A 22,174-nucleotide genomic window follows, 5' to 3' on the forward strand; every position below is an offset into this window, starting at 1 on the left:
ACCCCAGGCCGGCTGTGGGACCCCAAGGACAGTCAAGGCCTGCCATGCTTGCTGCTGGGGTCTCTCCTACCTCCCCCCAGATCCTGGGCAGGAGATTTTCCCCTGACTTTCCCTCAGAGGAGGCCTGGCGGGGGGGGGGGGGGGGGAGCATTTTTCTCTGACCAATTATCTGTCCAGCCGGACCGGTCAGGAAAGTGGGGTGTTCAGGAACTGAGTCCCCAGTGGCTCCACCCTCCCTCTGGCTCTGCAAGGGTGTGAGAGGGTGTTGTCCACAGTGCTGCACTTCTCTTCCTTCCAGAGGCCAGGCAGGAGGGGCTGCTTTTTCTTTTTTTTTTTTTTGAGTTTGTTTTTAATAATTGGCTCAAATTACAAAGGTCCCCAAGGAACCCCGGGGGAGGGAGAGAAACCGGGAGTGGCAGAAGTTCACTGCCAGCACCCACCCCCCTACCTGCCACCCGCTCCCCAACAAGTGCATATGGAAAAAGGTCCCAGACCCTTTAAATAATCCTAAAAAACCGTGGTGAGAAAGCAGGCAGATGAAGGGGCTCCTGCACCTTAACACTGGCGCCAAGGCCCGCCCCGACCTCTGTCCTGCTCAGGGCCGTGGCCCTCCCCCATCAAGTCTGAGGCTCCCATTCCAGATCCTGCCCCTGGCTAGGTAGGGGAGCGCAGGTATCTTCCTCCAGGAGGCAGGGACAGTCACTGTGTAAACATCAGCGGGACAGACCCCACTCGCCTCAGCAGCAGGGCCCTGGAGTCCAGATGCTTAACCTCACAACCTGCTCACAGCCATGGCTCCCAGGTCCAGTGAAGCACGGTGGAGGGTGGTAGCTTGGGGCCAAGGTGCTGCCACAGGAGGAAACCTCTTCCCGGGCTTGAGGCCAGGTCTTCTGTGGGCAGCGGGAAGCTCCACTGGCCCCCTCTCTGGCTCTGAAGGCTGTGGTGACAGGACCCTGGCCTGCAGGGTGGCGAGGGGCACGGTTACGCCCGGGCGCCCAGCTCTCCGATGCGCTGCCGCAGGTGAAAGGCAAACTCAAACATGGTGGCTGCGAGGCTCTGGTGGATGAGGTACCGGGGCAGGCGGCCCTGGGGGGAGGTGGGAAGAAGTTCCAGGATGGCCTGTCCGCAGCAGGGGCTCCCCTCTCAACAACATGCGCCAGTGCGGGGGGGGGGGTGGGGGTTGGGGGGGTACCCTGGGCCAGAGCAGCAGGTGCAGGTGCAGCTCTGGAACACAGCCTAAACCACCCTCTACCCCTCACCCCCGGCAGGAAGAACACGCTGTGCCGGGTCCTGGCACCAACCACACAAACAGACCTAGGAGGGGCTGGCTTGGCAGGCAGCCACCGCTCCTTGGGGCCTCTGGAGTCAGAGGTAAGGGGAGGTACAGGCCCTCCAGCGACTCAGGACGAGACCATCTTGATCCTGCCCCAAATTTTAGCTTAAGGAGGCAGTGTAGGTGAGGCCTTGGCAGGATGGGAGACCCCAACGTCCCCCACCAAAGTCCCCTCTACTGTACCCTAGCCAGCCTTGCGGCCTCAGCAACCCCACCTTGAGATCTGTATTAAGGATCCAGATGAAGGTGCAGACTCGGGGGTTACTGGCCGACTTGAGCACGATGAAGCCCCCAGGACCATTCTCTCCCCTAAGAGGAAAGCACCATTGGGGGGGAACCTTGGAGCCAGGCAAGGCCTCTGACCCCACTCCACACTCCATTCCTGGCCCATCCTGGACTGGGGTGAAAGAGGGAAGGAGGCTACTGGTCTAGCAACTGCCACTCTGCCTGAGCAGGGCCCAGAACGGGTGTCCCAGAGGCTACAGAATACAGCCCTCTACCCCACCAGGGGACACTCGAATCCTCCTGCAGCGCGCCGATGTTGTGCACCCCCAGTGGCAGTGGTCATTTTCTCTGTCCAGGGATTCTCGGTCAGCTCCGGCTGTGAGGGGTGGGCTGTGCTCGCATTTCTCACCCCTGCCCAACTCAGGGAGCAATGCGGTGGTGTCAGGAGGGGGCGCTCTGGGAGGGGGTGCCCTCCCTGGCAGTGGGCAGGGCATGTCCTGTCACCAGTCACTTCCCTCACAGCTCCACTGAGAACTCCCAAGCTCACTCCGCGTACAAGGAAGTCAGCACCCAGAGAGGAAATAAGCCTGTTCATCACCCAGGAGTCTGGTGTGCCAAACCTCATACTCCACCAACAGTGCTCTCTGTGGAAGCCCAGGAAGGATGGGGAGAGCGGAGAATCGGGGAGGAGGCCACCTGCAGCACTGGGGTCTAAGGATAGACAGCAGGAGAACTGGAGGATGCCTTGGAACAGGCAGCAGGAAGACTGAAACTCCTCTTCCTCTGGGGGCACTTCTGAGCACTCTGGGGACCGGCAAGGCAGCGGGGACCAACTCTACTCAGGTAGGAAGGTCAAGCTCCAGAACACAGAACCTTCTGCTCAGGTCACCTGGACCGGCGCGACCTCATGGCTCCCAGCTCCCTTCCCCTGGACTGGTCCCTATCCCTGGAGCTGCCCTCCGGCCTGGGTGGTGTACTTCCAGCCATTAATCCTCCCCCGTCTCCAGGAGGCAGAGCAGATTAGCAGGACTAGGGGCTGAGTGGGGCAAAGCCCAGCAGGACAGGGGACAGGAAGGCGGCCTCAGCAGGAGAAAGCACCCAGCTGTACACACTGTACCCTCCCCTGTCCTCACAGTCTCCAGGGGAGGGGCCAGCTGGGGTGACCCTGGCCAAGGCAAGGCTCACCTGACATATTTGTGTGTAGGGGGCTTGGCGCAGTGGGTAGTGGCGATGCCCGACGACAGGTATCGGTCTCTGCGCCGCTCGATGCGCCGCACGTTCACGAAGTCCCTGGGGAGCAGGAGTGTTAGACTGGAAGCAGGGAGCCAAGCCCAAGATCCAAGGGCAAGAGGTCTGCCTTAGAGGAGAGGCTTGGTGGTGCTCACCTCGGGGAGACCACCCCGCCCGCGGCCCCCGAAGAGACATCGTAGGAGATGAGGGTGTTGTCCTCTACTCGCTGCAGGATCTAAAGGCCGTGAGGGGAGATGTGAAGCACGGCCCAGCCCAGGAAAATCCCAGTACCTCAGGGAACCCCCACACCAGCCTCCTCTCTGCCCAGGCCCTTTACAGAGAGCCACTTCCAGGCCCTGGGCTGGGCTTTCTCTGCATGCTCCCTCTCCATCTTCCTGACCCTCACCAGGAGGCACCGTTACCATCATACCCATTTTAAAGACCGGGAAGCTGAGGCACAGAGCAGTTCATGACATGACCCAGGTCCCCAGGGGTAACTGGTCGTGCTGGGGTATGACTGCACCCTAATCTGCCGTGTTGCTCTGCCTCTGCCCTGAGAGGTAGCCAGGCCAGGCCCCCCCGGTTCTTCGGCTCACCTGGCAGGCAGTCACCGTCTTGTTCCACAGCACCATCCTCTCGGGCTGCAGGATCACCTCCTGGTACACCAGCTCCGCGGGGCAGGGCAGGAAGGTCTGGGACAGGGCGGGCAGAGGGCTGGGTGGCACCAGATGTGCTTGGACACATCAGCCCCTCCCTCTCGGTGGGGAGAAACCTGCCAGAAGGCAGGAAGCCCCTTCCTGAAGTCTTAGAGCAGGAGGCTCCAGGACACTCCAGCACACCTGCTTCCCTCACTCACCTTCAGGATGAATGTCTTCCCATGAAAGGGAACCTCAATGGTATACACAGTGTCCCCATATTCCTGTGGGAGTGACAGAAGCGTGACAGGGAGGTGGGTGGAGGGCATGGGGGAGGGCACGGGGGGGGGTGGGCTACCGGCAAAAGAATGGGCCACAGGGCAGGTTTTTAACAGCTTAGGGTAGAAAACTCCGGGAGTTTGGGGATATTCAAGTAGCCACTAAAAAACAGTGGTTCTGACAAATGTCCAGCAACGAGCAGAGTAAGGCTTCTGATATCAAGTTAAAGGACAGAAGCACAGCTACAGCCGTGTCTCCAGGCTGGCCAGGGCTGTTGAGAGGGACTGGCCAGAGAGAGGGACGGGGACGTGTCCCCCTTTTTCCAAGCTCCCTGCCATCTCTTTAGATAATGTTGTTTTGATCATGAAACAAAACACCAGACATAGGGCAGAAGCCTGGCTTCCCCTTCAAAGCCAGAGCTGAGTGAGGAGAGCAGCAGGGAGCTGAGGATGGGCGTGGGGCCACGAGCAGGGGGAGGGGGCAGTGGAAACATCCAACCCAGCCCAACCTCCTGCCAGGTGGTGACCCCAGGGCCCAGCCCCCACTCCTGATGCAGGAATACGGTTCCAAACTGTGCAATTCTGAGGGCTTCTCAGGCCTCAGAAAAGCAAGCAAAACTCTCAACACACATGAGCAGGTTAGGTGGGAGAGAAGTTTCTTACATTGTTCTTCTCAAACTTCCAGTTCTCCTCCTGGGCCAAGATCTGGTCCACCACCGCCATGGCCTCCTTGCCCTGATGGATGTACTCCCGTTCCTGGCCAGGGATGAAAGGCAGGGAGGGGTCAGCCTGAGGCCCATACCCTACCTTGTTCGTGGCCAGTTCTTTCTCTAGATACTCCACACACATGGAGTCTGGGTGGTCTCTCGGGCCCTGTGGGGTCCCCTAGGTGCTGTGGCTGCTCGCCTCCGGGCCCCAGGTATGAGGCAGACCGGTGGGCCTGACTGACGGTGAACCAGACACGCAGGTGCACGACGACTGGCATTTGGGCTGCCTGAGGTCCATGCTCTGCTGGGAAGGCCCTGCCCACCCTGGCTGAGCCCAGCACTGGCCCTTCTCCGAGGTGCCCACTCCAAAGGTCAGGCGAGGTGGGCAGCCAAATACCTGGGCAGAGAAGATTTTCTTCCCAAGGTCTTCATCTGACTCGTTGTCAGACCCTGCAGAAAACAAGCACAGAGACATTAAGAAGGTGTGGGGACAGACTGTGGGGACATAGTGGGGTTCGGGCATAAGTGCAACGTTGCGGGGAGGACAGAAGTACGTGTAGAAGAAGGTTGCTCACTTTCCCCAGAGAGCCAATAGAAGGGAACAGAAGGAACCTAGCCAACCCACTCCTCATAAAGACCCTCCCTGAAAGCAGTTCCCCATCCACCAGCCCTCACCTGCAAAGGATTCTGGGGGTGAATAGAACTGGCCCTCGGATAGAGCGCCAGAGAAGAGCAGGGGTCCTCGGGCGACAGCAGCCTGGGCAGCAAGATACCCTGGGGGAGCAGACATGGGCAGCCATTGTCCCAAAACAAGGGCAGTCATGCCTTAGCAGCCTGGGGTCCCCCCAACTCCAAGCTCATCTTTAGGCTCTTGGAGGCTGTTCAGAGCTGGCAAGATAGCTCAGAACTGGCTCTCATGCCTGAAAGTCTCCTCTCTTAGGGCTATGATGACCCTCACTGCACCCCTTCCCCCAGCACTCACATCGCTCCTCCTCAGCCTCCTGTGGTAGGACTTTGAAGTCAAGGAACCAGGTCTCCAACCAGGCAAGGACAAAGGAGACGATAGGGAGCAGGTAGCCGAATGCCCCTTTGCTGAGCAGCTGTGGAAGGACGGGGCTGAGCTCCACGGTAGGGGGGTCGCCCAAAGCCCAGAGTCCCCTCTTGGGGCTAGTAACTCTGGCATACACCCCATTCCTGGACCAGCTGCTTGGGGACCTCTGCGGCACACACCTCTGAGACAGATTAATGAATTCTGCAGCAGGATAAACTGAGGTTAGGCTGGCAGAAGGACTTTTTGTTCTTGGGGTTGTAGAGGGGCAGGTGGAAGAAGCCAGTGATGAGGATTCCTTGGAACTACCAAAGGACAGGATTCCCCCTCACCCCACCCTGACAACAGAGACAGACACCCAAAATCAGAGAAAGGGTCCCTTCTTAGGAGAAGCCCATCCCCCAGGCTAGAAACCCACCAGACCAGCCAGACCCTGAGCTACTAACCTCAGAGAGGATGACCTTGACAATGAGGAATGCACTGGACACCAGTGTGGTGACCTGCCCAGGGGAGGAAGGAGGGAGAGAGGGCAAACAGGCTGGGGGGTGAGTCCTCCTCCATACCATCCCTTGCAACAGCCCCACCAGAGCCTGAAAGCTGCGGGGAAAGTGGCGTCTTACCGCAATCACCCACCAGTGCCGGAGCCGCAGCACAGCATAGCCCAGGAGCAGTCCCGAGAAGCGGAAGAAGGCCAGAACCTGGGGGGGGGGGGGGGGGGCAGGACACAAGCCATCACCGGCAAGCCACTGCCCTTCCCCCTGCCCAAGGCTGACCTCCCCCAGGTTCCCTCTACATGGGCATGCATGCCTTGGCAGAGAATGGTTGAGTCAGTGTTTCTCTGGGGACGACTTGGATGTGACCTTCTTAGACAGGGGTCTACTCTTCCCCTTTATGCTTGGGGCTCTCTGAAGGGAGAGCCTTGTTTGGGAACTTTCTGAATATTGAGAGCTCCCTGAGGATGGGAGCCAAGTCTCCTTGCTCAGATTAGAGTGTGTGTTGCAGAGAGAAGAGAAGCCAGCCAGGGAGTCCTGTCCCTGTGTCATCTCTGCCCCCAGGACCCCCTAAGTCCACTCACAAAGATGTCAAAGAAGGAAGTTTTAAAGTTGTAGTGGATGATCTCCTGCTCCAGGTTCTTCTGGATGCCTGTGTTGGTCTGGAAGAGGGAGATATGAACAGCTCTACAGGCAGAAACAAGTCCCCAGGGGTGCCCTCACCTCTGAGGATGGGGAGGAGACGGGGGAGTGTGGAACCTGGAGATGCTGAGCCACTGCCCAAGGAGGGCCCCGAAACACCAAGGGAGCTCAGCCAAACTAACATCATTCACTCCTCCAAGCGCCAGGCAACCTAGACAGGCAGGGCCTGGCTCCAGCAATGACATTCGAGGGCACGGTGTGCAGGGAGGGGGAGTCTTGGAGGCTCCAGGGCTGTGTAGGGGAGGCTACAGGCCCTGTGCAGGCAGGTAGGGCTGGTAGACTGGGCGCTGGGAGCCTGCCTCTCACAGAATCTCATCTCCCTCTCACCACTATGGGGCTCCATCTTCCCAGGCAACCATCCATCTGGGGCGGTGGGGACCGGGGGTGAGCAGCGGTGTCAGACGGAGCCCCAGGTGGCAAATCAACTGATTCGGTTTGTGCTTAATGGGCAAAATCCATCATGGTGCTGGAGAGGATGCCCAGCAACGGAGACGGGAGTGAGCAGACTGGTCCTCACCCCTGTCCCTGCCTTAGTCACCCACACATTTTCAAGGGGAATCCTGATACTTTGGCTGGGGAGGGAGAGGATGTGGATGGACACTGAGAGCCAGACCACAGCCCGACTTCTCAGGAGGAATGGAGTGCCAGCCCCCTGGAGGAGGGAGGACAGAAGGGGACTCCGGGGAGTGGAACCCAAGAGCCTGGAAGGTGAAGACCCTTCATGACCACCTAGACTGGAGTTCCTAATCTCTGGCAGATGATCCAAATTGAAGTAGGGAGGCTTATTAAAGATACAGATGTTCAGGCCACTGAATCTCAGACTTAGCTGAGCATCTGGAATTTTCATACAGTTCCCAGGTGACTCTGATGCTTAGAGCAGGAGCCAGTAGTCTGGGCAGCCGCCTCAATAACACTTGAAGGCCCCTGCACATCTCCACCATGTGCCTCTATCTCAAGACCACCCTGAGCCTCATGGAGTCTCACACACCACCCCTCACACCTGACATCCCACCCAACCCCACCCCAGCTTGGTCTTCCTCTTCCTCTTCCTCCTCAGACTGCTCCCTCTTGGGCCCCATAGCCCCTCTGACCCCTAACAGTCACCGTCCCTCACAGCTCTCCCTCTGCCTGGGCATGCACAGAAGCTGAGGGCATCCTGACTCGGGGGACCTGAGTTCCAGCCCCTGCCAGTCTCTGGCTACGAGACCTCGCGTGGGTGTTGCAACCCTCCTGGGGTCCTTACATCCAACGCGCAACACCCAGTCTGTTAGAAAACTAAAAATATATATGCTCTAAACCAGGAAAATAAAACTACAAAACCGAAAATTATCCCATTTTTAAATAAGTGTCTACCAAGTGAAACATTATGGCTAACTCCACTAATGGTTACAGTCCAGCATTCTGAACTTTTCATTATGTTTGAAAACAATTTTGAGATTAGATTTTTTTCTTGTTCTGCAAGAATTCCCAAGTATGTATAATGACTGCTGAGCTATTATAGCCAGTACATGTAGGTGATTTCAAAAGTAAAATTACAAAAAATTTTTTGGCTGTTTCCAGAAAAAAAATGTATTTTGAATGAAGGCTGTGGGTGAATTTTAGTGCTTGCTTTGATGCTAGATGGGACCTTCAAAAAGAAGAATGCCTAAGACCTCAGAAGCTCTTCAAATGGCTCTGGACCTTGCTGGCCTCTGCTTTTTCATTGGCAGGATGGTCCTTAAGATCCCCCAGGGCTCAATCTTGTTGAAGGTGCCAGTTCATCTCTGTGCACAAAGGACAGTCACCCTCAGAGCTCTCCAGCTCCACACACCCAGAATCAAATTTGTCCTCTCCACCTCTAAACCAGCCCCTTCCCCAAACTCCTCACTTCTATCAACAAAGTCATCCTTTTTCTATCACTGAGCCTGAGACCTGGAGAAAGGGCACCTGCCATCCTGAACTCTGACCCATTCTGCAGAAGGAAAACAAGGGAAGGCTCAGAGAGGTGGAGTCCCCTGCTGAGGTCCCACAGTGAATACAGAGGGGGAGCCAGGACTGACTGAGCCTGGGATGCTTTGCTCCCACAGCTCCTGCCTCTGTGGTTGGGGCCTGCTCTACCCTGTTGGTGCCTGGAGATCAGGTCCCACAAAGCTGGCCAAGCACTGCCCAGGGGGAGGAGGGTAAGGACCCGGCACTGAGAGGCAGCTCCATCTCCAGGCTGCTAAGTGGCATCTCACCAGCCTGGAGAGGCCAAACTGGGGGGCATCGGAGGAGTGTCCAAAATGGAGAAAGAGAGAGCTAGGAACCATTGAGAACTGGGAGTTTTTACTGGTTTGCTCCCCCACCGTACCCCCTGCCTTCAGCACAGTGCCTAGGATACAACAGGGCTTTGAAAAATGTTTGTTGAATGAATGAATGAATGGAGCCAGAGAGCAACATAGGGCAAAAAAAAAGACAAAGGTTTCAATAGTCCAACCAGAGTCCACTGGGCTGTTTCCTCCTTTCTCAAGAGTGTCCACTAGAGGGCAGGTTGGCACGGAGGTGGAGAGTGTGAACTCTGCAGCCTGAGGGTCTCGGTTCAAATGCTGCCCTCCTTCGCATACTTGCCGAGAGAGCCTAGACAAATGACTCAAGCCCTCTGAGCTCCCAGCTATTTTGATCTTCCTGTTCTTCATCTTACCTGGAAATCTGTCCTGCCAGAGAGGCAACCCTCCCAGACAGCTGGTGCAGCAGCTACGGCCCGGATGACCCCCGCCCCAGCCTTGGCCCCACTCACGTTCAGCTCAATGATCCAGAGCAGGGAGATGAAGAGCAGGTCGAAGGTGACAAAGAGACAGAAGGTGCGGCGGACATCAGAGATGGCTCGGCGCTTCTCTGGAGGTGGGGGGAGGAAGTGGGAGGAGAGGCCCTGGGAGTGGGACAGTGATGAGCTGAGGGAGGCCACGGCCGGCAGGCTGCGCTCCAAGTCACGGGCCAGCTCCCCAGACAGTCTGTTCATCCTGGTGGGCCCCCACCTCAAGGTGGGGAAGGCGGGGCCTCAGCTGCAAGGCTGGGGAGAAGCAGGGCAGCTGGGTCAGGTCACGCGTGTCTCGTGTCAGGGGCGTGGAGGTCCCATTAACCTCCTTCATCCCTTCACGCACAGCCCCAGGGACCCCGTCTGCTCCCAAACACATCTGCCCCCTCTCACATCTCAACCCCCTGGCAGCCCGGGGCCCTCCCAGCCCAAATTCTCTCCTGCAGCCCCACTTCTGGGCTGGAGGGATTTGAGCATCCCTCTCTCTCGGCCCTCCTCACCAACCCCCGGTAAAGCCCAGTGGCCCCACGGTTCACCCTTGGAGGGCTCTGGGGTCCTCCCCGCTGCTTGAGGGCACAGCCTGCTCCTGCCAAGCCCAGCCCTGTGGTTCAGCCTCCGGTCCTGTCAACAGCCTTTCGGCCTGCCCCCACCCCCAGGAGAAGAGGGCCCCAAGCTCTGTTCTTTGTTTGCCAAGCACAAAGCCACATTCCCTCCCAGCAGCCAGCCCTACCCTCCCACCCCCTAATCCATGGCAACTGGGAGGGACTTCCTAGAGCAGTGTCTCCGTCTCCGAGTGCTCTGCACTGGGACAGCGGGTATGGAGAAAGGACATCTTGGTCCCTTCTCTCTAGCTCCACCCCACCACCCCCATGTCAGGCCCAACCACCATCCTCTGGCCTGGCCATTACAACTAGCCTAGCGGGCGAGTCTCCAGGCTGCCTCTCTCACCCTGTAACAACACTTCTTGCACAGCCAGAGAAAGGCTTTCCAAACACTGATCACACCCTGCCATTCCCCGAGCCCTCCAGTCCAGGCCCTGCCAGCTCTTCCAATGGCTCCTCGCACAAGGCAGGCAGGGCTCACCCCCAGCGCCACCCTGGCCTTCTTTTAGGTCCCTCGATGTGGCAGCCTGGTCCTACCTGGGGCCTTGGACCTAGCTCTCCCTTCCCCAGTCCTTCCAAGAAGCAGCTCAAAAGACCTCTCCTCAGAGCCCGCACCCTCCTGCCCCCAGTCACAGTGTCTTGTCCTGTTACGGGGCTTCACATTCTTCCCTCCGTGAACTCGGCTTCACTACCCAAAATGGTCTTATTGTTTTACAAACCCTACAGGTATGGGGCTTTCACCTGACTGGTAATTGCTGTCTCCTGGCGCCTAGCACGATGCCTGGCACCCAGTGGATGCTAGACTGGCTGCTGAACAAATGGGGGCTCCAAGGGGTCTCCTGGTCCTCAGCTCCACGCTACGCAGCAGAGAAACGGGGCAAATCCTGAAGAGGGGAAGAACCAGCCACTGCCCAAGGCTAGGCCAGAACTCCACTGCCTACAGAACACTGTGCCCTCGGTTGTGTTTCATGCCCACACGGGGCAGGATGGGTCCTTCCACATTACAGGTAAGGCAGCCAAGACTGAAGGGTGAATGGACCCACCCCTTACCTGTCTGTGTGACCATGGAGCTGAAATTCTTACGAATGCTAGAGGCAGAGGGCCTCGGAGCACTCCCTCCCTGCCACACGGCCCCCAGACCCAAGGTCTCTACTCCACCAACGTGCTGGCAAGGAGCCTGAAGAGGTCCTGTTGCCTGGGCAGGGCGCACAGCATGGTCGGTGCCTTACACTTCTGCTGCTCCATCAGAGTCTCCCTGAATCTCCTCTCATGCCAGCACCAGGGGGCAGGTTTGGGGGCCAGCAAGAGGGGAACCCTAGATATTGGTCTCTGATCCTGGGACGGTAAGATCTAACCAGTCTCCCCCCTAATCTGTTATCATTTCATACCTCTGTTATGTCTACTACTGGCCGGGGCCCTCAATCTATCAGGTCCCAAACAAGCTCCCCATTTGCGACAGGGAGGAGACTCTGACCAAAACACTTTGTCCATCCCTCTGCCTCTGTGCAAGCCCCAATGGACAGGAGCTGACTGTTCTCAGCAGAGGCACCCGGCCCAAGGCCACCCCTGATACCACACTACTGGGGTTGCCGTGCCCAGCTCATCTGGTACTGAAGGAAAGCTGGGCCTAGCTCTGGCAGGACGCAGTAAGAGAGGGATGTGACAGGCCGCCGGCAATGACACCTATCCCCAACATCCATCCACCGGACCTGGTGCCAGACTGAATGCTCAGCGCATCTCTCACCATGACAGGGCCGCAGCTCCAGGGCAGGTGACATTTCCTGGTGTCTAATAGCCCTCTTGTCTGCTGCCAGACCTGTCTCCATCTCTCTTCCTCCTTCCTTCCTGTCTCTCTCATAAACTACTTTTCTGTCTTTGTGTCTCTGTGCCAGCCCCCATCTCCCCACTTCATGTCTATCTTTCTGGGTCTTCCTCTCTAAGTCTCTCCCGTCTGTCTCTCTCCACCACCATCACCTCAGTCTCCCTTGAAAGTCTCCCTTTCCGCCTGTGTGTGTGTGTGTGTGTGTGTCTCGTCTTCCCTATCTGCTCCTCTCCCTCTTCTTGAGTCACTGCAGGGTGCTGTGGCTTCCCTATTCCCAGCTGCTCCCGAGTCTGTCTGGCATCCCCCCCGGCTTTCTCCCTCCCTCCTTGGGGACAGGACTCGGGTGGTGGCAGTGTGGTGTGAGATGCCACTGGAGCGGCAACAGCACCGACACTCACACACGCAGACATCCTTGTTGAAGCAAGAGACACAGATGGGGGCTGAGAGCACAGGTGTTGGGGGAGGCCGGGAGAGCTGCAGACACAGGGGAGTGTGGGAGCCAAGCACGGGGCCTCTGAAGCAGGGCTGGGGGCAGCCGGCCAAGAGGCAGAGACAGGGGGCTTCTACGTCACCCTCCCCTACCAAAGCTGCTCAGAGTCCAAAGTAGAGTAGAAGGAGCACCAGTCGGGAATGAAGACCTGAGCCCCACTCTTGGGACAGCCATTGACCCCGAGTAACTGAGCAAGTCCTCACAAGCCCCTGCTGCATTACCTGAGGGAAAAAGTCAGTGATTTTTTTAAACCCCCTTCTTCAAGGAAGAGAAACTTAAGAAAAAAAGAAAAAAGAAAAGAAAACCCTACTTGGAACCTTAATAAACAAGAAAGATAAAAACAGACTGTTACAGGTCCTGCCACAGAAGGTGCCACAGAGAGCCTCACTTGGCAGCCTTTCCTGGGTCACCCTGGAGGCACCTCCTTGGGCGCAGTTTGAAAACCGCCCACTCAGATGACTTCAAAAGATCTTTGAGCTCCGTCAGACTGCCTGCCAGTCCAAGAGGTGAAAACCATCTTGGCCTGGAACTGCCCTTAACGGTCCCCAAAGCACTGTTCTCTGCCCCCCTGGCCCTGCGGGTGGAAGGTGGCAGCTGCGAGCGGAACAGTGAGGTCTGGCCTCCCCCACACCGCCGTGCCCACCGTCCTGACGAGGGGGAGGCAGGAATGAGTGCCGTGGGCCAGAGACAGCACGGCTGCCGCCCAGGCCCATGGGAGCAGCAGCCCCTGCCAAGCCCAGCCTCCGCGGTCACCTCTGCTGTCCTTGCTCCCTGCCCCGCCCACGTGCCTGCAAAGGTGTCTGGAGTGGAGCGGCACGTTATGGCGCGAAGAAGTCCGTCCGGGACGGACAGAGCAGACTTGACACTCACCCATTGTGTGTTTTAGGGGAAGCGGAGCTGCTAAGGCTTGGGCACCGGGGCAAGGAAATGGGAGGCTTTATCATCCCCGGTAAGGGAAGGAGGGGTGAGGGGAAGAGGCAGGCCACTGGGCACAGTGGATTACTCCAGTTCTTGCAGCTCCTGAGGCAAAGGGGAGGGGCAGGCACGGCCCCCAGGGCCTGCCAGGCCTTCTCTTACCCTAGGAAATGCCAGTATTGGCCAGACTGAACGAGGAGCTTTTGGGTAGGGTCCCAGACTCAGGACAGACAACGGCAGGCAGCTGACATCATGGAAAGAAAGCTGGACCCTGAGGTCAGGGTTCAAATCTCAGTCTGCCTTTAGAAGCTGTGCAACCTGGAGCAAACGTAACCGTCCTGACACTCCGTTTCTTCAGCTGCGTTAAATAAAGGCAATGTTAATATATTTAATGCCTTAGAACTATATCCTAAAATGATTCAAATGGTAGATTTTATGTTATGTATATTTCACCACAATAAAAAAAAGCAACGATAATTACTACCTAGTCCTAGGGCTGGCATTTCTAGAAGTGTCAGAAGTATGGTAGGTGCTTGGTCAGTGGTGGCTGAGACGGAACAAGTAGCTGGCAAGGTCATTCAGGTAAAAGGAAAAGTCGGGGGGGGGGGGAGGGTGCTTATACACTACAGCGACATGTAATGAAATCACCCAAAAGGCCTGGGTTCAAATGTGAGCTCTACAAGTCCTCTCAAAGGTGACCCAGAGCAAGCTCTCTTAAGCCTAAAGTCTGGGTCCCCTACCTGTGCATAGAATGGGCCAAGTCATTCCAGCTCCAGACAAAGGTGAACTCCCAGGCTGGGGGCGGGGGCAGGAAGCGGGGGACTGTCCTTGCTCCCTGCACAGGCTCTCTGAGGAAGTGCCAGTGGTGCCCAGTCCCCCCTGCAGTTTCAAGCTCCGTCCCTTCAGTCACCCCCAGATCCCCATTTCCATAGTTCTTAGGGGACAGAGGCACAGATGAGGTCCTTGCCAGCTCTCAGTCACAGCCCAGACCACAAGCTCCAGCCGCCTCTCTGCAGCTCAAAACCCGGACTGCCTGCAGTTCCTGGCTGGCGTTTCCTGGCCAAGGCAAGTCTTCAATTTGAGCAATGCCACTTATTCACTGTACAAGCCTCAGAGGCTACATCTGGAAACTGGGGACAATGGTCTTGACCCTGGGCTATCGGGGGCATCAAAGGACACAGTGATGCACACGAAGTGCCCAGAACGGTGTCTGGCTCCACAGAGTAAATGCTCATTAGACGTTAGCCACTGCCACCACTGCCATCTGAGTTTCCTTGCCCTTTCCCAAGCCCTGACCTCCAACAGTGGCCTGGCCAAGCTGTACCAGGCCCAGTGAGAGCTTATTCCACAAAGCTATGCTCTGTGGCCCCGGGGAAGGAAGACCAAGTCTCATCTCTATCCAGAAATGACCCACATTTCTGGGCAGTGTGGCTTCTCCAAACCTTCTCTTGAGGCCGATGGGACAGTGGACACAGGCTCTCAACACCTCCCTCACCCCATATTCCTCAGGAAATATGAGCACTAGCCCCCACTCTCCATGGAGGCTTCCCAGTGGAGTCCCTTTCTCCACACAAATCAGGAGGAATCAGTAAGGCTGAGAAAGGACTGGACTCCAAGCTTAGAGAAGTTTCAAACCCTGGATTCCTGCTTTACCATCCCCAGACGTCTCTGCGCCTTAGTTTTCTCCTATGTGAAGTGGGGATAACAACAGCACCTACTTCTTACAGGCATTAAAAGGATTACGTGACTTGTTCAATGCAATGGCCTAGGACAGTGCCTGACACAGAAAGATCACTGCATAAGGATTAACTAGTATGACATCCCTGCCTCTTCTTTAGAGGAAGACACAGTCTTGAGCTCTGACAGCCTCCATGAGATGGCTTTAAGCCGGAACTGGGGCTGTTCTGGGTCAAGTTCCCCATGTAATGCCCAGGTTAGTGGAGAATCCATAGACAGGCAGGAGGCCAAGGCTCTGGGTGTGGAAGAGAGTTGCCCTAGCCTGTGTCCTGCCACTGGCCAGCCTGGGAGGGAGCTGGTTCAGAGAGGCCAGGATAGCAGATCAAACAGGACTGCAGACCATCCTGATGAGCCAGCACATAAGAAATAAATCTGGCCTAGCACTGGCCTGTGATGGCACCCTGCAGCCACCCCTCCTTTACTCGTCACACTCCCCACCAGGAGCTGTAAAGATGAGGAGTTGGAGGAGGCAGAAGGTTGCAGAGGCCTGCCCACAGTCCCCCAGCCAGGATGGGGTAGAGCTGACCCCGGGGTCTCTGCTGGCCGGGAAGCCAGGTGTCAAAAGACCCCGAAGAACTTTATGGCCAACCAGTGAGGGCTTGTGGAGAACCCGGCACCCTCCCCTCCACATCCAAACCATCAGCAAATCCTATTGGCTCTTCCTTCAAAATCCATCCAGTATCTGCCCACTGTTCACCACTACCACTACTGTCACCCTGTCCTAACCATCACCCCTCATCTGCCACAGCTTCCTGACCACTTCCTTGTCCTCATCCCAGGTCAGTTCTCAACACAGCAGCCAGAGGGATCGTGGTAAAAGTCAGACCAGACCTCCCCAATGCCCCAAACCTTCGATGGCTTCCAGTTCACCCTGAGTAAAGGCCAAAGTCTCCATCCTGGCCTACAAGTTCCCTCTTCCCCTGGTCTATTCCCCTGAACCCTCTGGTCCAGCCACACTGGCCCCTCTCTGTTCCTTGGATACCTCAAGCATGCTCGCACCCCAGAATCCTTGCACCTGCTGTCCTGTCTGCAGCTCCTCCCCTACAGCCCCCACCCTTCATCCTCTTACCCTAATTTACTCTTCTTCACAGCGCTTATCACCCTAGACATATTATAGGTTTACTGGTCTGGGTTCACTGCCTGTCTCCTCCCACCAGAATACAAACTGCACAAGGGCAGAAACTCCATACTTTGCTCAATGCTGTGTGCCCAGCACCCAGAATGGCACCAGGCTCACAGAAGACATTCAGGAAATGTGCTGAACGGCTATTTACACCTTTCCCTACAGGGGTGTGAGCACAGGTGCACAGGTACACAGTCACACCGAGCCCTGAAGGAGCAGCCCCTTCTGGTCCAGACTGTTTCTCCTGGAGCTGGACTCCACCCTCTGCTGGTGTCTCAGCCCACTTAAGAGTCCAGGCACCCTCTCCACCAGCAGGCAAGGGGAACTGGCACCCTGGACACCAACTTTCAGGGAAAAGGCTGGAGGTGAGCTAAGTTCCTTGGATAGTAAAGGTCAAGAAGAAAGGATGTGCTCCCTTAGAAAGACTCCAGTCCTCCTCTCTTACTATGGGGGTTGATCCCTGTCCCCTTCCCCTGACACTTTCCTGACCACTGGCTGCTCCCAGGACACACCATGGCCGGCAGGTCTCCCTTCCGTGTTTTCTCATTCTGGAATGACTTCACCCCCGGGCTTTCCCACCCCAGCTCTCCCTCACCCTCCAGGCTTCCCCAACCCCAGCTCTCAGGACTCTGGCCCAGTACTTTCCTTATCAAACAGCTAGACTTGAGCCTCAAAGTCATTTTTCTTGAATGCTTTAGGCCTGGGTCACAGTGTTTTGCCATGGTACATGTCTAAGAAGTTAACTGATCTGTGAGTCTGTAATGCCCACCCTGGAACAGGTGAAAGGGCATGAGTCTGGGGACTGAGCATCAGACCTGGAGTCAAAAGCCCAAGGCCAGGGGCGCCTGGGTGGCGCAGTCGGTTAAGCGTCCGACTTCAGCCAGGTCACGATCTCGCAGTCTGTGAGTTCGAGCCCCGCGTCAGGCTCTGGGCTGATGGCTCGGAGCCTGGAGCCTGTTTCTGATTCTGTGTCTCCCTCTCTCTCTGCCCCTCCCCCGTTCATGCTCTGTCTCTCTCTGTCCCAAAAATAAATAAAAAACGTTGAAAAAAAAAATTTTTTTTTTAAATTAAAAAAAAAAAAAGCCCAAGGCCATTCTTGGGGCACCTGAGTGGCTCAGTCAGTTGAGCGTCTGACCCTTGATTTCAGCTCAGGTCATGATCCCAGGGTCATTAGATCAAGTCCTGCCTCGGGCTCTGTGCTGTGCATGGAGCCTGCTTAAGATTCTCTCTCCCTCTCCCTCCCTCCCTCCCTCCCTCCCTCCCTCTCTCTCTCGCTCTCTTTCTCTCTCTCGGGGCGCCTGAGTGGCTCAGTCAGTTGAGCGTCTGGCTTCGGCTCAAGATCTTACGGTTGACAGGTTCGAGCCCCGCGTTGGGCTCTGTGCTGACAGCTGGGAGCCTGGAGCCTGCTTTAGATTCTGCGTCTCCCTCTTTCTCTGCCCCTCCCCCACTCATGCTCTGTCTCTCTCTGTCTCAAAAATAAATAAACATCAAATTTTTAAAAATGAAAAAAAAAAGATTCTCTCTCTCACCTCCTCTGCGCCTCTCCCCTGCTTGCTCATGCTCTCAAGGAAAAAAAAAAAAAAAAAAGCCCAAAGCCATTCTTCATTAGGCTGTGAGCCCTTGAGTAAATCAGTCTCTCTAAACCTCAGTTTCCTCATCTATAAAATGGGGATAGTATAGAGACCACTTCACAGAGCTACTGAAAGGATTAGAAATAACACACGCAAAGTGTCTATGCTTAATTAACAGCAGCTATTACTACTATTAGGAACCATGAGACAGTGTTAGAGGCAGTGTCCTGGGCCAGGCATGTACACACGGCACTCTGCCCAGACTGAGGGTCCCATCTGTGCTGCTGGACGGAAGGATGAGCCTGGCTGCAGAGAGCTGACCCAGGATGGCACATATTAGGCTCTACTGTACTTCAGGGCTCAGTGGCCTGTGCCATCAGCCCTGGCACAGTTGGCTTATTGGCCCCCACTCTGTCCCACCACTAGAGAGTTTGCGAAGTCTTCTAGAGAAGGAAGAGTTTAAGGAGAGGAGGACACAAACCAGGCTCCATTTCTCCTTTCCTTCTGGGGAAGTGGAAAGGGGAAGAGTCGAGCCAAAACAGAAACTACCTTCATCACCGTACAGTGCCCCCTCCAGCCCGGACATTCTGACGGTACACTTTACTGGAAAACCTTAGCAGGCTAAGATCTACTCAGCTGTCCTGCCCCGTCCACATGCCAGGCCCTGTTGAATGTCGGGGATGCCCTGGCCTACTCAGGGGCTGGTGAGTCAGGCCCCACCACACCCTTAGTGCTACTGGATAAAACTTGGGAGCTAATGAGGTCAAGTTCTCAAGGTCAGCCTGGAAAGGGCCAGTCATCTTCCAGGAGAGATCTCAGTCCTATCAGCCCACTCAAGGGAAGGTCCCACAGGCAGAAAGGAGTTCAGCACAGACCCCTCCCAGCACCAGCTCTGACCAGACAAAAGCCAGGGTCAGCCTTTCCCTCTCCAGAAAAGGTTCACAGGGATACACAACTGGTCAGATGGGATGCCTTGCTTGTCCCCTGTCCTATAGACATGGCAGCTGCCCCTTTGGGGGCTGGGACCTGGAGGCAGCTTCTCAGAGACAGCTGTAGACCTGGAGTCAAGAGACAGTTCTTGAAGTTCCTGCTGAGTGACTTCCCCTGAGTCTCAGCTTCCTCATCTGTTAAATGGAGCCAACAATCTCTACCACTCAATGGAACAAGTATGAGCTGCCAAATACACAGGACTTTTGGTCTCACCCACACCTCCTCCCCAGTTTGGTGTGCAAGAGCTCAGTCTAATGCAGCATATGAACTGAGAACCTATAACATGTCAGATACTGTGCTAGTCCCTGGAGATGTTTAGGGGTTCTGGGTCTGGTGAGAGAGGCTAACATAAATAAAACACGGTGCCATACTGTAATCAGCACTTTCAGTGAGGAACAAACAATGGACTGTGGGCTCTCAGAGAAGCATCTGACCCAGGTTGGAGTGGGTGAGGTTGGGAAAGCCACAAAGAGAGGAGCCATCTGACCCAGGCCTTGAAGAATCCGCATCTACCAACCACAGGCGAGGAAGATGAGCATTCCAGGTAGGCAAAGGCCCAGATTCAGGTCTAAAGCATAGGCCCAGCTCACAGGCTTTCAAGCTGACTACCCCAGGGGGCCTGCCCCAAACACCAGGCACCAGGCCTTCACACCTCTCCTGGGCATGGTCCCCACGGGCTCCTAAATCGAGGAGACACTTCCTCGTGGTCAAGCAAGAAAAGGAATCCCCAGCCTCAGCAGAGGAGGCTGCCTCTGCCCTCTTGCCCACCTTAGCCCTCCCCCTGAAAGGGAGCCAGGTACCCATTCTCTGAGTCCACCCTGGTCTCTACCTCCCTTTGGTAATTTCATCCTCTTGCTCTAAGGTCCCTCACTAATTGTCTGCTCGTCTGGGAAGCCATTCTTGGCCCTCCTCCCCATGGGTTCCCAGAGCTCTGTGTACATTTCTCTAGAATTAATGCTTGCCATGTAACAGTCATTCACTTCCCGAGTCATTTCCTGAGCAGACTAACATCAGGTCTGGGTTTTTTCCATTCTTGAATCCTCACTCAATAAATCCAGATCCTGCCCCCAATGCCCTCCACCCCAGCATTTTATTTATTGACAAAAAGCCAGGCTTTGGAGTTCTGGAACAGAATGAGAAGTAAGCCACATCAACTGTTCTCAAGCAATTTAAGAAATTAAAAATGATAACCACCGCTCTAGAATGTTCTTATATAAGCAGTAACGGGTAAGGTTTATTTATTGAGCATTCACATGCTATTTTAAGCCCTACACATAATTTCATTTAATCCTCACGGTAACTCTATGAGGTAGGCACACTGCTATCTCCATTTTACAAATTAGGAAACTGGGGCGCTTTCTTCATCTAAGTCATAAAATAGTGTCAGAACCCACAAAGTCTGATTCGAGAGTCTGTTTGCTCAACCACTGTTCTACTACGGACAGGGTGTTGTAGGGACACAGGGGGTTGGTGTTAAGTCTTGGACAGGGTAGATGGAAGGAAGTCTACCCAGAGGTGGCACTGTCTGAGCTGAGCACTGAGAAGGACAAGTAGAAGGTAGCCTGGCAGAGAAGAGAAGGGGCTTCCCAGACAGAGGGGCTGGTATGCAAAGGCAAGGAGACACAAAATTGCAAGGTGTGGGCAGGCAGCTGCATGTTATTGGACTTTAGGGTGCACACAGGAGACTGGCAGGAAAGAGGTCAGAACCCAGAGAGCTCTGTAAATAGTGCTAGGGAATCAGCCTTTTCCCCACAGCAATGAGAAGCCAACAAAGGGTTTTAAGCAAGGAAGTAACACTATGAGACTGTGTTTTAAAAGGATCACAAGAGTTAGTTTGGAGTCTGGGTTGCAGGCAGCCACGACTGGAGGTTGCTAGCAAGCCACTGCGGTTATCCTGGTGACAAACACATCAAGGTGGTCACAGAAGAGATGGAGGCACAGGATCAGGTTTGAAGCATGTTCAGGAAGTTGGCCGGACTGGGTCACCCCACTGATGTGGGAATTGAGGGAGAAGAGGAACTGTAAGATAATTTCCCGTTTCTCGCTGGGATGGGATGGCAGAGGAAGAACGCGCTTGCAGGGAAGGAGACCAGTTGAAGTGAGCTCCAGCCGAAGTGGAGCTGTCCAACTGGTAGCTGGATGGCCAAGTCTGGGGCGCCAAGGAGGGGCTGCGCTGAAGAAAGAAGTCGATCTGAGCGCCTGTTGGGCCTTTAGGTGGTGTAAAGCTGAAGCCATGAGAGTGGATGAGACCATCAAAATTCAGTGTATAGTGGGGGCTGGGCAGGAGAAGAGAATGTGAAACGGTACTTCTACTGTGAGAACAGTAGGAAGAAAATAAGGAGATGCTGACGCGGAGGACGCCAAAGGGGGCGGGGTGTCAATTATATCAATTAGGAACGAGTGTCACTGGTGTTATGCACCTCTAAGAACTCAAGAAAGATTCTTTAAAGGGCCCTTTTGATGTCAGGAAGTCATACACTGCCGTTTTCAAAGGAAGTTGGGGTAGACCGGATGACAGCGAGACGCATACCTGCTGGAATGTATATATTCTTCCTCTTTCAAAGACCCTGACCCCTGCCCACATCCAACTCCTGCCCCCTAAAACCCAGATTTCGTCCCTCGCCCCTCCCTTCACAGTGGAGAGCGAGGCTCGGGGGGACAATCGCGGACGCCCTCCCCGGGCGCTCTCGGGTGGGCGGGGCCGAGGAGGGTCTGCGTCGGAGCCCCCAGAACCCCGCGTGGGGCGGAGCGAGGCCGAGCAGAGGAAGGGGGCGGAACCTGGGACGCCGAGGGTGTGGGAAGGGTCGGACGGAACCAACAACGGACACTAGGCAGAGAGGTGGAATCCGCTGGCAAGACACAGCCCTCGTACCACCCGACCCCAGTGACCTCCCCCGGACCCACCTGCTCCATGTCAGCCACCGACCGTCCTCCTCCAGCCCCAGCCGCAGCCAACCCCGCAGCCCGGGCCGGGCCTCCGAGCGGAACAGGATCTCCCGGCGGCGGCGCCGCTTCCGCCGCTGAGCCCGCCCCACAGAGCGAACAGGGACGTGCGTAGACGTGCAGCCCCGCCCCTTCGCCTCAGTCTCCGCCCCCAAGCCCTTGGGCCTCGTCCCGAGAGCCGGAAGCGGGGACTGCTTAAGAGGTCTTAACGGTTGGGGAAATAGGAAAGAAGCCCAGGGGCATCATCATTGTTGGGCCCCAGAGGCCTGGTACTGTGGGGAAAAAAGGGGAACTTCCTGAGGGGAGGTCTTTGGGGCTAGGGGACAGGTCCTTTGGAGGAATCCACTTACTCTTGAAAGTTCTTTCTCTCCCTGCCTCTTTCAGCGATCCCTAGCAGGATCTAGTACTTCTGTGGTCCTTCGTAAGAATGCTCCTAGCTTGTCTGCAGGAAAGACTTCCAGACTAGAGGACTGGACACTAGGATCGAGATGGCCACCAACCAGGTCTTCCACATACGGGAACCCGTTATCCCCTCCTCCCTCTCGTTTCCCCTGAAAGA

At 55.9% G+C, this 22,174-nt stretch overlaps 1 protein-coding gene across 3 annotated transcripts; it reads right to left on the reverse strand.

Annotated features, from left to right (window-relative positions):
- Positions 1-170: 170 nt before the first annotated feature.
- On the reverse strand, positions 171-21,710 carry STARD3 (StAR related lipid transfer domain containing 3). 3 transcript variants are annotated; one of them, XM_053892315.1, is made up of 15 exons: positions 9,959-9,981; positions 9,405-9,677; positions 6,532-6,609; positions 6,077-6,154; positions 5,903-5,956; positions 5,391-5,508; positions 5,084-5,182; positions 4,806-4,858; positions 4,365-4,457; positions 3,645-3,707; positions 3,385-3,480; positions 2,944-3,023; positions 2,744-2,848; positions 1,549-1,642; positions 174-1,086 (listed from the first exon to the last, which is right to left on the reverse strand). In XM_053892315.1, exons 2-15 carry the CDS (start codon positions 9,624-9,626, stop codon positions 982-984), a joined length of 1,338 nt encoding a protein of 445 aa, XP_053748290.1. In that variant the 5' UTR covers positions 9,627-9,677; positions 9,959-9,981; the 3' UTR covers positions 174-981. The 3 variants fall into 3 exon arrangements, with proteins under 3 accessions (XP_053748291.1, XP_053748290.1, XP_053748289.1); XM_053892314.1 differs by lacking the exon at positions 9,959-9,981 and adding an exon at positions 21,577-21,710 and having other exon boundaries at positions 177-1,086; XM_053892316.1 differs by lacking the exons at positions 6,532-6,609; positions 9,959-9,981 and adding an exon at positions 21,577-21,710 and having other exon boundaries at positions 171-1,086.
- Positions 21,711-22,174: the final 464 nt, after the last annotated feature.

This window comes from Panthera pardus, unplaced genomic scaffold, assembly GCF_024362965.1.
Source record: "Panthera pardus isolate Hobbes unplaced genomic scaffold, ASM2436296v1 HiC_scaffold_3, whole genome shotgun sequence".
NCBI classification, from domain to species: Eukaryota; Metazoa; Chordata; class Mammalia; order Carnivora; family Felidae; genus Panthera; species Panthera pardus.

What these genes read in the sequence shown, in the direction of transcription:
- STARD3 (XM_053892315.1), bottom strand. Translation starts at nt 9,626, where the DNA reads ATGAACAGACTGTCTGGGGAGCTGGCCCGTGACTTGGAGCGCAGCCTG. An exon ending in GGAGGCTGAGGAGGAGCGAT is followed by an intron (nt 5,183 to 5,390) that starts GTGAGTGCTGGG and finishes CTGCTCCCCCAG; the next exon opens with GGTATCTTGCTGCCCAGGCT. An exon ending in ACCCCCAGAATCCTTTGCAG is followed by an intron (nt 4,859 to 5,083) that starts GTGAGGGCTGGT and finishes TGTTTTCTGCAG; the next exon opens with GGTCTGACAACGAGTCAGAT.